This window comes from Oncorhynchus clarkii, chromosome 30, assembly GCF_045791955.1.
Source record: "Oncorhynchus clarkii lewisi isolate Uvic-CL-2024 chromosome 30, UVic_Ocla_1.0, whole genome shotgun sequence".
Classification (NCBI taxonomy): domain Eukaryota; kingdom Metazoa; phylum Chordata; class Actinopteri; order Salmoniformes; family Salmonidae; genus Oncorhynchus; species Oncorhynchus clarkii.
Genome location: NC_092176.1, coordinates 3,704,128 through 3,717,583, shown reverse-complemented (window position 1 = coordinate 3,717,583; position 13,456 = coordinate 3,704,128). Strand labels below are relative to the sequence as shown.

The window sequence follows — 13,456 nt, the reverse complement described above, 5'->3', positions numbered from 1 at the left end:
AAACATAGAGTTCTATGCACAGGCTGACAGTGAAAGCTCAGAATCTGACATATTGTACACTCTGAAATACCAAGACACGTTCCCATATGAAAACTTCACAGTGTACATCTTGGTTTTCATGCCAACGCTGTACATCTGCGAGAGTGCAGTGTGCATGTGGTGTGGGCATTGGAGTATTCTCCGCTTGATCTCTGTGCTGAACCTGGCAGAATCTGAGGGAGAAGTGTGTGTGTGTATGTGTGTGTGTGTGTGTGTGTCTCTGTCTCTGTCTTTCTTTGTCAGACAGAGCTGTGATGTGTGTGTGTGTTATAGATGACAGAAAACTCTGGTAACTAACTAAGCACTGTGTATATGTATGTCTGTCTGTCTGTCTGCCTGTGTGTTCCAGGTGGGAGATGCAGTATGGTGCAGTTCTGGAAGATGAAGAGAAGCCTCTGGTGGAGGAGCTGCAGAAAGCCTACTTCAACCAGAGCCCTGGATCCCAAGGCGCCCCCCCCCCACCTCCGGAGTCACCCAGGCAGCACCAGGATGAACAGCATGCAGCAGCAAACATCATCAATTAAATCTGCTGCACTCCTTCCTCCAAAAGGCCCTTTGTGTTAAACGAGAAACATTGTACCGTCTGCGCAGTACAGCTAAGGGAGAAGCTGTGTGTGCGTGTGCGTGTGCGTGTGTGTGCGTGTGCGCGTGTGTGTGTGTGTGTGTGTGTGTGTGTGTGTGTGTGTGTGTGTGTGTGTGTGTGTGTGTGTGTGTGTGTGTGTGTGTGTGTGTGTGTGTGTGTGTGTGTGTGTGTGTGTGTGTGCATGTGCGTGCGTGTGTGTGTGTGTGTGTGTACGTTACTTTCAAAATGTTATCCGTTACTAGTTACCTGTCCAAAGTTGTAATCAGTAACGCAACTTTTGGATTACCCACTAGGCAGGGTAGCCTAGTGGTTAGAGCGTTGGACTAGTAACCGGAATGTTGCAAGTTCAAACCCCCAAGCTGACAAGGTACAAATATGTTGTTCTGCCCCTGAACAGGCAGTTAACCCACTGTTCCTAGGCCGTCATTGAAAATAAGAATTTGTTCTTAACTGACTTGCCTAGTTAAACAAAGGTAAAATAAAATAAAAAATAAAATCTGATTAATTTCAGTTGCTTTTGGATTACTTTCCATGTAGCCCTTTACACTCATACCCGTATAGGGAGTGACAATTGCAGATTTTTAACAAGTGCCTAAATTGGAATGTAATGGCTGTACAGTAAAATGCTATACATGATGTCAGAACTCTGGATATGGCACAGTATGGGGTTTGACTGACAGCTGTTCTGAATTTGAGCGTCGCGCATGACAAGAATTTTCCCCCATCCCTCCCAGTAATCGGGCACAATTTGCAACGTTTTTGTTGTCTGAGTGAGGGAAATGCTGTAAATTAAAATGACTCAATGTATTTTGAAAGATGAGACGTTGAGGATTAGAATAAATACCACTTTGATGTCATACAAGCACCTCGCATTTCCAAATCACGATCCCCATATTTGATGTACAGTTAGAATATGACATGGCGTCACACCCCTGGGTTGTTCTGAACAGAATGAGCCTATGTTTGTTTATTGTGAAGGACATTTGCTGCGGAAACACGCACCTAAATGCACTCATGACTCCTTTTTATGCACACCAAAATTACGATATTTTTCCTCTGAATTACCCCGTGAAAGCCTAACACTGTAACATCGTATTTTATAACTTGAGTGTGAAGGGTTTTAAGAGGCATTAGAAGACAAAAAGGATGCATCAAATGCGTTTGGTGTGCCATCGTATTGGCCTCTGACTTGTGGTCAGACTCCCTCAGGTGGATCAAACTTAATCTTGAGCATTTTTTTTTTCAATGCTGAGTTGAATGTCATTGAGAAAAGAGAAAGGTGTCATTATGTATTTTCTGAATTTAAAAGTAATCCAAGAAGTAATCATGTATTTTTTCAAAAGTATCTGTAATCTGATTACAATTTTTGGGGGGGTAACGTTACTGATTGCAGTTAGTTAAAAAAAAAGAAAAGAAATTACATGTAACCGATTGCATGTAATCGGTTACTTCCAAACCCTGGGTGTGTGAATATGTGTGTGTGCTCGCCTGTGTGTGTGTGTGTGTGTGTGTGTGTTTGGGCTTGCCTGCGTGTGTGTGTGTACTTGCATGAATGATTTCATGTATGTGTACCCAGAGACACACTCTCTTCTCCTTGTTTGTTATCACTGGGATTTCATATTTTTGGTGCACTTCCATGGGACAGGTTTCTGGTTTGGAGGCAGAGTTTGTTTGCTTGAGAATATGTTTATCCAGGGACTATGTGATCACTGAAGTTGAAGAAGCTTGTGTAAAGGCATTGGTGTCAGCATATTTCTTTCCCAGTTCCCCAAAAAAGTAACTTCAAATCCCCCGATTTAGAGGAAAAGATGTGTTATGATTACACAATGTCACCAGAATGTGTCCCACCATATAACATCAGTCAGACATTTGTGCGCTGAGAGCATAGTTTGTTATTTGTGATTTGTGATACTTTTTGTTTCCAGGTTTTCTGCATTTTCTTATTCATGAGATGAGACAGAATCTACCAGAATTAAACATGAAAAGAATAAATATATTTTCGTCATAATTTCATCACATTACATTGCTATTTATTCCGCTGCACATACATAGTGTGTCAACTAGAACAGATATGTTGCTGTTTTTCCTAGTTTCATTCAAATGTGTGATCAGTAGGATACATACAGTATATGAACTACTAGTAGAATACTTATACTAACAACAACAAAACTATTATTTTGCTCCATCTGAAAAACTGTGCTGCTTACATTTAATATAAAATAACGAAAAGCAAATCATTATTTTCATATTGGTGTAGAAATGTATTAAGCCACTGCTCCTGTAAGATTTGAGGGTTTACATAATGGGCTTCTCTCCTCTATTCTCAGGACAGAATGGAAGCTTTGATTTGGTTTTGTCTACACGGGAGGGAATTCCAAAGAAGAGCTTCATTCTAATGTTCAGGATGAGAATATGCTTCTCCAGGAGTTATGCGTCTTTGATATCCCTGAGCAATTGTAAGGACACATAGTTATTCAAACAGTAGACCTATCTCGCCTTTGGGATATAATGTTTATTTAGGAGGATTAAAACTGCTTATACTTTTGAAAACAGTGTTGCAGGGATGTGGTGGTGGTGGGGGGCGCATAGGATGAGAAAGTGGAATGTATATCGAATGTGTACACATCTGATTATTCCAATGTGAAACATGGTGGGTGAAACAGTGTGGAGCTGTCCCTTTAAATATTCTTTCCGGGTGGTTGTCTCGGTAACCCGGAAGCTTCCAATTCTGAGATTCCCTTCCTGTTTTTTTGTTGTACATTTTAAGGAAGCAGGGGGTGCTGGCTTATTGTTATTTTTTGGGGATATTCGCTTGTAGTGGTGGTATGTGTTTGAAGCTAAATAAATGCATGACTGTGAAATAAAGTAGCGTCTCACTGGCGTTTTACTTCGGCCGTGCACACGTGTGAAACGAATGCTTCTCTCTTGGACGTGCCTTCGCTGGCATGCATGCACTCTCAGTCCCTAGCGTTTGGTTGTTGTTTTGTGCATGAATACATCTGGGTTGCTTGTGTCTGTCTTTCGACCCAGACAGTCGCCCGCCCTGCTTTGTATAAATTATAACATACGGGTTTTTCGCAAGGCAATGTATGTTGGTACTTCAGCTAGCTAAGGTGGCTAGCTAGTTAACTAAGTTGCACACTTCTGCATGTTATTTGTTTCGCTAGCTAAGTAGTCCACATTACCTAGCCACATTAAATTATGATATGAAATAACTACACGATAGTCGTTATGGTACCGCAGTATGGTTACAACAGTGGTGTCAAGAAATGAAATTGTAAGGGGTAGTGGTTTGCTCTGTGTGCCTGGCGAACTAACGTTACTCATGCCTTATGCATGCATACCTGTGTGAAATCATTCCTTGTTACTATTATTACAAACGAATGTGCTGCCTTCACTATAATGTACCTCTACAATACAAACAATTTCGTTATTAAAGTACATTGTAACTAACTACTGTTCTGCAAACAACCAATCATTTTCTATTCCCTTCCATGTAGAGTAACGCAAACCATCAGTGATCCACAAGAAGAGAAGATCTATGCTTACTCGACCCTGTACTTTTATACTGTTCATTTTGTGGATAACTATGGCCCAGATTCCCGGCCAAGAGAATAAAGAGAAAACTACTGCCCTGAAAGGTGAGCAACTAGGTAACTGGTATTTCCTTCCTTGTGCAGATGGGTGACTGGGGGTTTGTGTATAGTACCCTGAAAATGTTGTCTTTCACATTGCACACCCACAGCTTGAAAGTAATTGATAAACGAGTAAACTTGGTGTCCAAGGTATTGTGTGTTATCGGGGTGAATGGAGACTTGTGAAAAGTGTAAGTTGTGGAGGTGGGTTCATCATAACTATCTTCAGCCTGCTCCCACTGTCTGTCAGCTAGGACTACTGTTTGCATCAACATTTGTTTGCAGAGGGGACTTTAGTCTATTCGAGTAGGAAGGACGTTAGTCTGATCCTGCTAAAGGGAGAAATGTGTTTGCTCTCTTAGGCTGAAGCCTATCGGTTAGAGATGTTCTCCTCAACAACTGCTTTCTTTCCTACAGTTTCCAGTAAAGATGGGACACACATAGCCATGTTTGAGTTGACTGGTAAAGCCTAGGCCTATTTAGGATGCTTTTCCCTATAAAGGCTAAACACCAACCATTTATATGGAACAGATCGGGAGACTATTAAAGGGGCAATTTGTAGTTCAAACAATAACAAAGCAAGAACCCCACCTCCGTTTTGGTAAACAGCTGAGGGATGGGGCTGGAGTATTGTAACCACTCTTAAGGCCCTATGAAGTCTGCATTGTGAAGAACGCGGGCGGAATCACGGAATTCAACAATATTCCAAAATCTATTGAACGTCGTAGGAAAACTACATTTATTGAACTTATACTGAACAAAAATACAAATGCAGCATATAAAGTGTTGGTCCCATGTTTCATGAGATAAATAAAATATCCCAGAAATGTTCTATAAGCACAAAAAGCTTATTTCTGTGTGTGTGTGTGTGTGTGTGTGTGCGCGCATGCATGTCTACACTTTCTGTAGCTGTTAGCAATGATGCTAATTGTAACCTTCTGGTTATATTTTAACTACCAAGTAGCGTATGCCTACCTGGCAGAATGATATCATGATTATTTGCATCAATCCAGTGGCCATTTGTTTTGCAAACTCTGCAGTTATATGAGCTCTGCAGAAACACCACTAATCAAAAACAATGGCAGTAAAAGGGTAACTACACCCCAAAATCCAAATGTGTTCGGTTTATTTTCCAGATCTCAAAGTGGTCTCCTGATGTGGTTTAAGCATTTTTATGGACTTAGAACAATTTGGTTGTTTTTCTATTAAATAAGTATAAGTATTAAAAAAAAAAATGTTTTCCCCAAAACCTGGAAAACAAAAAAGGAGAAAAACGTATTTGGGAATCAGGCAAAAAATAATAATAATTCATGCTGCGCTATGGGTGCAAGGACGTCCCTGATATCAAAATGATGGTTTTAACCATGTTTTGAGGCTATACGGTGTGTTTACGTTTCTTTGTTAACAAACAATAATGGAGTTAACAAGATTATATTTTGGGTTCTGGTGGGGTAACACAGTTGAACTAAGCTCATGAGGCATTATATTATTATATATATATTATATATTATTATATTATTCGAAGGGTATTGCTCATGCAAAAGTCAAAAAAGGTATGTAGCAATCAGTGTTTTTTTTGTTATGACCGCTAACCATGTCCAATAGCCTAGGTTTTGTTTCCTTTTCTAATAGGCCCAATTAGTGATAGTGTATATTATGATGCTATAATGAGAGGAAACACAACAATAGCACTGAATACCTATCCTTTTTTAATTAGTTACAGTCTGTTCAACCAAGATGGTTATCTCAGCAACAATTGTCACAGTATGTTAAGTGACAGTCACTTAAGTATGACAATTGGGTACTTTTCCCACCACGCCGATGCAGTAAAAGACATCATTTGATTGTGCTTTCCTGTCAATTTTGTAACATGCTATCGACTGACTGGCCTAGCCTATATAGACATTCCGATCAAGAACAGAGCGTTCTTCATTGTCATGGATGTGTTTTTAGCTGTGCTAGTGTACACCTATATCGACACCCTTTTTTTGGACACGATAGCCAAACGTCGGTTTAAATAGCTATTTTGTAGTTGTACTGTGAATCGAAGTGCAGGCAACACTCAGACCAAAACACAGGCTATGGATAGGTCTAATACAGAAATATCAGCCACCACAATGAATATAGGCAAAATGACACTTTAAGGTTTTATATGGGTCTTGATAACCGGCTACTTTGTCACATTTGCTGTATTTCAATTGAGGACCAGCAATGGAGGGTTTTCTCCTTTTAAAAATGATCTTGACCCAAATGGGATTCCAACTCAAAGCCACCATACCACTCCAGGCTAGCAGTATGACTGCTATTTGACCACACCGCGAGAGTCTTTGACTTGTGCGATGTCTGAATGCAAAGTTAGGTGTTATATAATTCTCCTAGTCTTTTTCAGTGCATGGATGCATGTTAAATGGATGTGCAAAACCCGTGTAATTTTGTCATGTATGCGAAAACCGTAGCCTAGTCAAGGAAGCATCATGCAACGATATATTGGCACACTTCAAGCAGTTGGCTGTTTTAACAATCTGCTTTTCTGGTGGCCAATTTGACCTGTTGAAAAAATGCAATTGGATGGGGGCTCTACTTTTTAAGGTCTCTGATGGGTTGATTTGTCATTTTGTTACCGGATAATTGTCTGCTCAGCTGGGGGTCCTCAGCATCGTGGGTAATTTGGCCAGGTTGACCTGTGAGAAAAGCTAGCAGCTAGCCATTTTAGACTAATGGTTTAAGCCATGGTCTAAGCAAAAGTTCACAAGTATGGCCCCAGGGAGTCCTGGGATCCATAAAAAACGAACAAACATTAAGCAAGAGATGAGATGAAGCTAGGCCTATATTCTGTATGACTGCCTTTGATTCAACATGTTCGTGTTGCAAAATCATTGCAAAGTGCGGAAAACCAATGTAAACCTCAATCTGTGTGTGTGATTTAATTTAAAACAATGTGTGTTTATAAGAAGGAAAATGTTTGTAAAGAGTTTAAACTGAGCAATACATAAGTAGTTGCCTCCTTATATGACACATTGTTGAAGAAAAAATGTCAAATTAAATCATGCTAATAGATTGAGGTTTATGGTATTTTTTTGCACTTTGCACCATGATTTTGCACCACGAAAAGGCCGCCCTCTGTGTTTTAGCAAGGCTAAGTGCAAAAGTAGATAATATAGATTTTTTGTGTCCCTCCCCACACCTGGCCCAGACCTGTTGTCCAGGATAGACCTGGACGAACTCATGAAGAAGGACGAACCTCCGCTCAATTTCCCCAAGACGCTTGAAGAGTTTGAGTATGCCTTCAACGAGCGTAAGTCATATCATTTATATTCTGTATGTATGGATTATTCTATCCCAGGTGGAGGCCTGGTGTGTTTGGCTCTTAATATTCCCCCAGTGGCCTCTCCCCCTCCTCCTTTCTTTCTCCTGCACTGCTCTCTCTCTCTCTCTCTCTCTCTCTCTCTCTCTCTCTGTCACAGTCTCTCTCTCTGTCACAGTCTCTGCTGACTGTGTGGCTGTACTGTGGCTGAGGACATGTTGTGTACTATACGGCCTGTCAGTAACCTACTCAGCCTTGCGCTCAATCTGACGGAGGATTTGCATAACCTGGCCTAAGAACAGGCCCGGGCTGCCACTTCTGAGGAGCCTGCCTGGGTGTCTTTCTTCACTCTCCTCTCCAAGAATATAATTTCTATTCAAACTAAAGTCCCTCCGGCTCAGCGCTGCCATGACTGTACGGTATTCTTCACTCCAGCAGCAAAGTTAGCCTACGTCTAATATAGTGTAAAAAGAAATATGACCATGAAATGAAATGAATATATAGGAGGCTGTGTACAGTTGATACAGGTATCTTAATTATAAAGATGATGGCTTCATCACAGTAGCCCTCCGGTTTTTCATTACTGGAAATCCAAGGTTATGTACACCTAATTAAGCGCCAAAATCGAGAACGGCATGCTAATTATGCCAGAAAAGGGGAGAAAAGTTGCGGAAACGTAATCCTCTGAGAGGCCGTGTTGTGGAGGCGATGGAGCTGAACTCTCGTATACACACAAGCACGTATGCACACACACACACACACACACACACACACACACACCGTTGTCTAGTAGATCTCTCCTCTCTCCACCGTGAATGTATAATTGATTTCTTCAAGGTACATTTCTGCGGGCGCCTTTTTAACCCCCCCCCCCCCCCCCCGGTGCACATCTCTTAGGCACAAGCTAGCTATTAGTTCTCCGTGTTGACAAACTGGCTTTTCGGTGCTAAATGTTGTCTAACAGCTAACGATGAAAGCAAAATGTTGTAAGGTCGGGCGAGTAAGCAGTGTAAGATTTATCACACGATAACCGGTTGTAAAGTGGTGCAATTTAGGGAGAGATGAAAATGCTTATGCAATCTTTTATCTTAACGTGATGCTTTTTTTGGGGGGTTGGGGTTTGCCGTCGCGGAATAATTGAGAAAGTATGAGACCCTCCGGCTATTTGGGTTGTGTACTTTTGAGTTTTTCAGCGTTATGCGTTTTGCAGTCGTTAAGAGGTCACAATTAAATTGAACACTGTTTTGTGCTTTATGTTGCCGTGTCAACGGAAGGATAGATGGCCTCATTGTAAACCTCTGTATTTGGAGGCATTAAACCAACGCAGGGATAATTGTTTAGCTTGAAAAAGCTACTAGTCTTGAATTGCTCGCTCCCTCATCACATTATTCTCTGCTTGTTCCTCATTTGGCTGTTATTGTAAAATGATCCTGGGCTTTGAAAATACACACAGGTGTTAAAAAGTTATCCCCTGTAAACTATGGATTTGTGTTTGTATCCCTAGTTTCCACCCAATGATTCAACCACTTTTGCCCGTAATGTAACTCCTAATGCACATACACTGCACCCAGTCACTCCCCGCTTGGCTAGGCCCGGTAGAGAGCGGTGGCATTGGAGTTGCCAGGGTCAATGAGAGTGAATGCTGATTGGCTGCCATTCAAAGCCCAGCCTCAAAGGCAGCGTGGGGAACAGTTGTGGTGTTCTCTCTCTCTCTCTCTCTCCTCACATCTCAGGTGGATGTGGCTACAGAGAAATAATGTGACGAGGCCAGGACGAGGAGAAAAAAAGGGAGAGAGCGAGAGATAAAGAAGGAATGAGAAGGATAGAGAGTTTACGCCACACCTGCTGTCTGGGCCTGAGCTGCCAGACGTCCCAGAAGGCCGTTGGACTCGTGACTGGAAAGAGCGCTCCGTATCCCCGGGCCTTGTACCTGCCAGATGGGGGGGGGGGGGGGGGCGAAGCCACAAACGCTTTTAATTGCGTGGAGGGAGAGAGGCGCAGAAAAGCATGGGGCTCAGTTTGAACGGAAGGTCAAAGCTAGTTTGCTTCTTTTGACAGGGCGGAACTACTTCAGCATGTCCGTACGGGGGTAGAAACCTAACACCAGATTTTTTCCCCTCTCCTACCGCTGCTCCACGCCTCACACTATCATTAGCTTTCCTGACATAGTTAAGCGGCAGTTGGTTTGAACAGCGTTTTAGTTTTCCCTTACTTTCGGGAACCTGAGGAATTGGTCCAGCGTTTTCCTTCCAGACCCTTCGGCCATGCATGTTCCAAACGCAGTTCAACGCTTATAGTTGAGGCCGGTTCCATTTTGAATGGCTACTGGGATTGATTAATTGATAGTCAGCCCATGAATTTGAAACTGCCTGCTATTTTCTCCGAGGATTTTTCAATTTGTAAGTTATGTTCCAATTTGTTTGCTAGATTGACCCCTACCCCGGCACAGAAACACTTGAGATACTGAAAGAAGTTTCCCCACTTCTCCCCCCCTGGACAGGGTTTCAAACAGTCTCAATGATTGGCCTCGATTAACTTTGTTTCTGTCTGTCCTTCCATCTTTCTCTTTGTCTGTCTGTCTTTCTGTCTATCGCTGTCTATCTTCCTGTCTACCTGTCGGTTTCTGTCTGTACGTCTCTCTGTCTGTCTCTCTGTTTGTCTGTCTGTCTGTACGTCTCTCTGTTTGTCCCTCTGTACGTCTCTCTGTTTGTCCCTCTGTCTGTCTGTCTGTACGTCTCTCTGTTTGTCCCTCTGTCGGTCTCTGTCTGTCTGTCTCTCCGTCTCTCTGTGCCTCTCTCCCTCGGTCTGTCTGCCTATCAGAGGGCAGGTTGAGGCACACCACGACGGGCGAGGCGTATGCGTTCAACGCCCGGGAGGATCTACACAGGTGGAACCAGAAACGCTACGAGGCCCTGGGAGAGGTAGGTACTGTTGCTGCTCATCCCCAGTCGTCATCCCTCTCTACCTCTGTCTATCGATCATCATATTGTCATTTTTGACTTTTGTTTTTACTGAAAAATGTCCGTTTTACTATAGGATAGGAAGTTCATTACAACAAGACGGAAGAGGAAAGCAATGGATCCCTGAATTTGAATAAGTAAATGAGAGAATAGATCCCTGCCATTTTGTATTATTAAGGGCAAAACTTTGATGTTGATTTTGTTGTATCTGTGCTCCCCAGATCGAATAATTCTCATTTGATTCAGAGCGGTATTGAACACACACGCACCGCGCACACACCATGTCACATGACTGTGTGTGTTCTTTTATTTCTCTGAGTTGTCTTCTGTTTGGCTCTGCCTGGCACATCTCTTGAGAGTGATGTGTGTTTGTGGGCACGGTGGTTGGCAGGACGTGGTGGATCCTCCTTGGCAGCAGCGGTGGACGCCCGTCTTTGTGTGTGTGTGTGTGTGTGTGTGTGTGTGTGTGGTGTTTTGAGTGATCAAGCCCTGATTTATAACTGGCTCAGCGTTCTTGCTGTTTACACCTTCACATTCAAAACACCCTTAATCCCACCAGGCCCTCGACACTTTCACTGCTCTAGCAGGCGTGTGTGTGTGTGTGTGTGTGTGTGTGTGTGTATGTATCCTACAGAGTTGGTAAGTGTTCTGGTATATGGAGACGCAGCTGCACAGAGCTCATATGTCACACAATGTAGGCCTACATACTGTATATCGCCACACCTGCAATAACGTCTGCTAAAGATGTGTAAGTGACCAATACAATTGTATTTGATATCCGTTGGTCAGGATTACCAGCCTGAAGGCTAGGTTAGCCCCTGACAGACGGACGGGACTGACGCACTGACTGACGTGCGATGTACCCGTCACACTGTCACACCTCACCCAAAAGTTCCCTTTGCGTTCACTCCATCTCAACCCATGCAATATGCCTGAGCTAATCCCAAACCAATGCTTTTCTTTGGTAAACATTTTGCTTCATTTGCAACCCTGCTATTTTGCTTTTAATTGTTCCCTGCGTCCTTTCAAGTTCAAAGTGAAAGATGGACTCTTTGGTGGGATTACCTGTTTCATTTCTAATCCAGGTACGTCCTTTGTGAACTAGCCTTTTGTTGAAGGCTCCCTTTCTCCTGCTGGTATCTCTCCAGCATCTGAAACGCCGGAAGCAAACATTTTGGTCGTAGTCCCGAGAACACAGTCATTTAAACTTCCTGAACTCAGACATCAGGCGCAGGCCCAGACGTTTAGTTAATTCGTTACGGAGCTAATACGGTGTTGACATTCTGTGGTTTAAAAGAGGCGGCGTCTCATTCATTGAGAACGTAAAGGCTTTGCCGATGGTGAAGCTAGCGGTGATAACGAGATATTGGAGTAGAGTTACAGAGAGTTGCGTGGCTTAGAGGTGAGCGCAAAAAAATCCGGCAGCTGGGAGCCCTCGTTCACAACAATGGCCGTCCTGAAGCATGCATGCCCTCGATCTTACCAATCGCCTTGGAGTGGGTGCACTACCCAATATGCATTGTGCAGGGGTGGAAAGGGAAGCAAGGAGATGCTATGCCCTTCCATGACTGTCCCTGGGGTTGGGGGTGTATGAGCAAGAGAGCGCCCACCCAACCCGCATGGGTGGGGGCTAGCATCATCTCTCTCTCTCTCTCTTTCTGTCTCTCTCTCTCTCTGTGTCTCTCCCTCACTCTCTCTGTCTCTCTCTGCCTCTCTCGCTCTCCCTCCCTCCCTCTCTTCGGTGGCCCTGCCAGTCTTCAGAGCAGAGCTAGCTATGACGGTGCAGTGCTAGGGAGAAATGGCGGCCACATTGTGAGAGGCATCACAGCACCAGATGTCCAATTTGCACTTCAGCCTCGTCTGAATGGGCGGACGATGTCTCGATGGCCGGCATGGAGGAAAGATTCGCAGCTGGGGTTGAATGCAGGGGCATTGCATTGTGGGCCCAGATTTTAATAATTATCCTCATTTTATTTATATATTTTACAGCTAAATGCGAAGATCTATCCAAGGAGCACAAATCCTTCACTGTACTCTGCAAGAACGGGTTTTTATGATGTCCCAGTTTGTGGTGAATTAGCATATTGAATTGAGTTGTTTGAAAACCTCTGAATACCAGCCTCACGAAGCCAATATTTTAAGGTGCTGTTTGTTGAATAAACTGCTATTGTGTCGATCCCTGTGGGGGGGTGTGTGCACGTGCGTGCGTGTGTGTGAGCGGCAGAAGCGTCACATCTGTTCTCCCTGTTTGGATAAGACCTTGTACAGCGATTAAAGGCTGTTTGTTCTGGTATCTGTGTGAGTGGCGTGTGTGAAAGCCCTGGTCTTCTCTGCATGTTGTCAGCCAGATTAAACCTAATGCATGAAAAAGCCTCCATCGGCCAGGGAACAGGGGCAAGAGCATCCCCGCTCTGACGTCTCCATTAGTACGACAGGAACCCAGGCAGCATCGCTACGCAGCGCCAGGCTACGCTGCACACACAGGCACGGCGGGGGACGGTATGCTAGTTATATTCCGATCGTCATTTAGTGCTGATCGTTGTTTCAAAGGAGATGTATTTTATTTGACCGTTGAGTGAACCACAACCTGGTAGTGAACTGAAGCTAGTTGAAGCCCAGCAGAGCGATCCCCTTCCCCTCAGCCTCACCCGTTCTGTCCTGGTGTTGATATTGACTGGAAAACAGAGAGAGATGGAGGCATTAACTTACTGCGTGTGTGTGTGTGTGTGTGGGGGGGGGGGGGCCCTCTGGGGGCTGCGGGGGAAATTGAAACGCCTGCCTCGTGCTCAGTCAGCCGATCCACGTTCTCCCCGTGTTAATATTTCCCACTATTGTCTTAGCCGAACCCGCTACACACACACACACACACACACGAATGAGAGATCATTGTTTGATCTGCATCATTGAACGCTATCTAGTACCCCTTGGAGCTGTG

General features: G+C 43.8%; 2 protein-coding genes across 6 annotated transcripts in view; both read left to right on the top strand.

The window, feature by feature from the left end:
• The window catches only part of LOC139389409 (KIAA0825 ortholog), a 148,688-nt gene extending 148,005 nt beyond the window's left edge, over window positions 1-683 (top strand). Inside the window, exon 20 of the mRNA XM_071136149.1 lies at window positions 389-683. Within this exon, the coding sequence (XP_070992250.1) occupies window positions 389-563 (175 nt within the window). The 3' untranslated portion in view covers window positions 564-683. The remainder of the gene's footprint in view (window positions 1-388) is intronic.
• A 2,242-nt stretch (window positions 684-2,925) lies between these two features.
• LOC139389407 (ARB2 cotranscriptional regulator A) overlaps window positions 2,926-13,456 on the top strand; it is a 248,599-nt gene continuing 238,068 nt past the window's right edge. For 2 of the 5 annotated variants that reach the window (XM_071136144.1, XM_071136147.1), the window contains exons 1-4: window positions 2,926-3,445; window positions 4,123-4,275; window positions 7,451-7,552; window positions 10,382-10,482. In XM_071136144.1, coding sequence (XP_070992245.1) covers window positions 4,164-4,275; window positions 7,451-7,552; window positions 10,382-10,482 — 315 coding nt within the window. In that variant the 5' untranslated portion in view covers window positions 2,926-3,445; window positions 4,123-4,163. Of the gene's footprint in view, window positions 3,710-4,122; window positions 4,276-7,450; window positions 7,553-10,381; window positions 10,483-13,456 lie in introns of all 5 variants that reach the window. The other 3 variants (XM_071136145.1, XM_071136146.1, XM_071136143.1) reach the window with 3 other exon arrangements.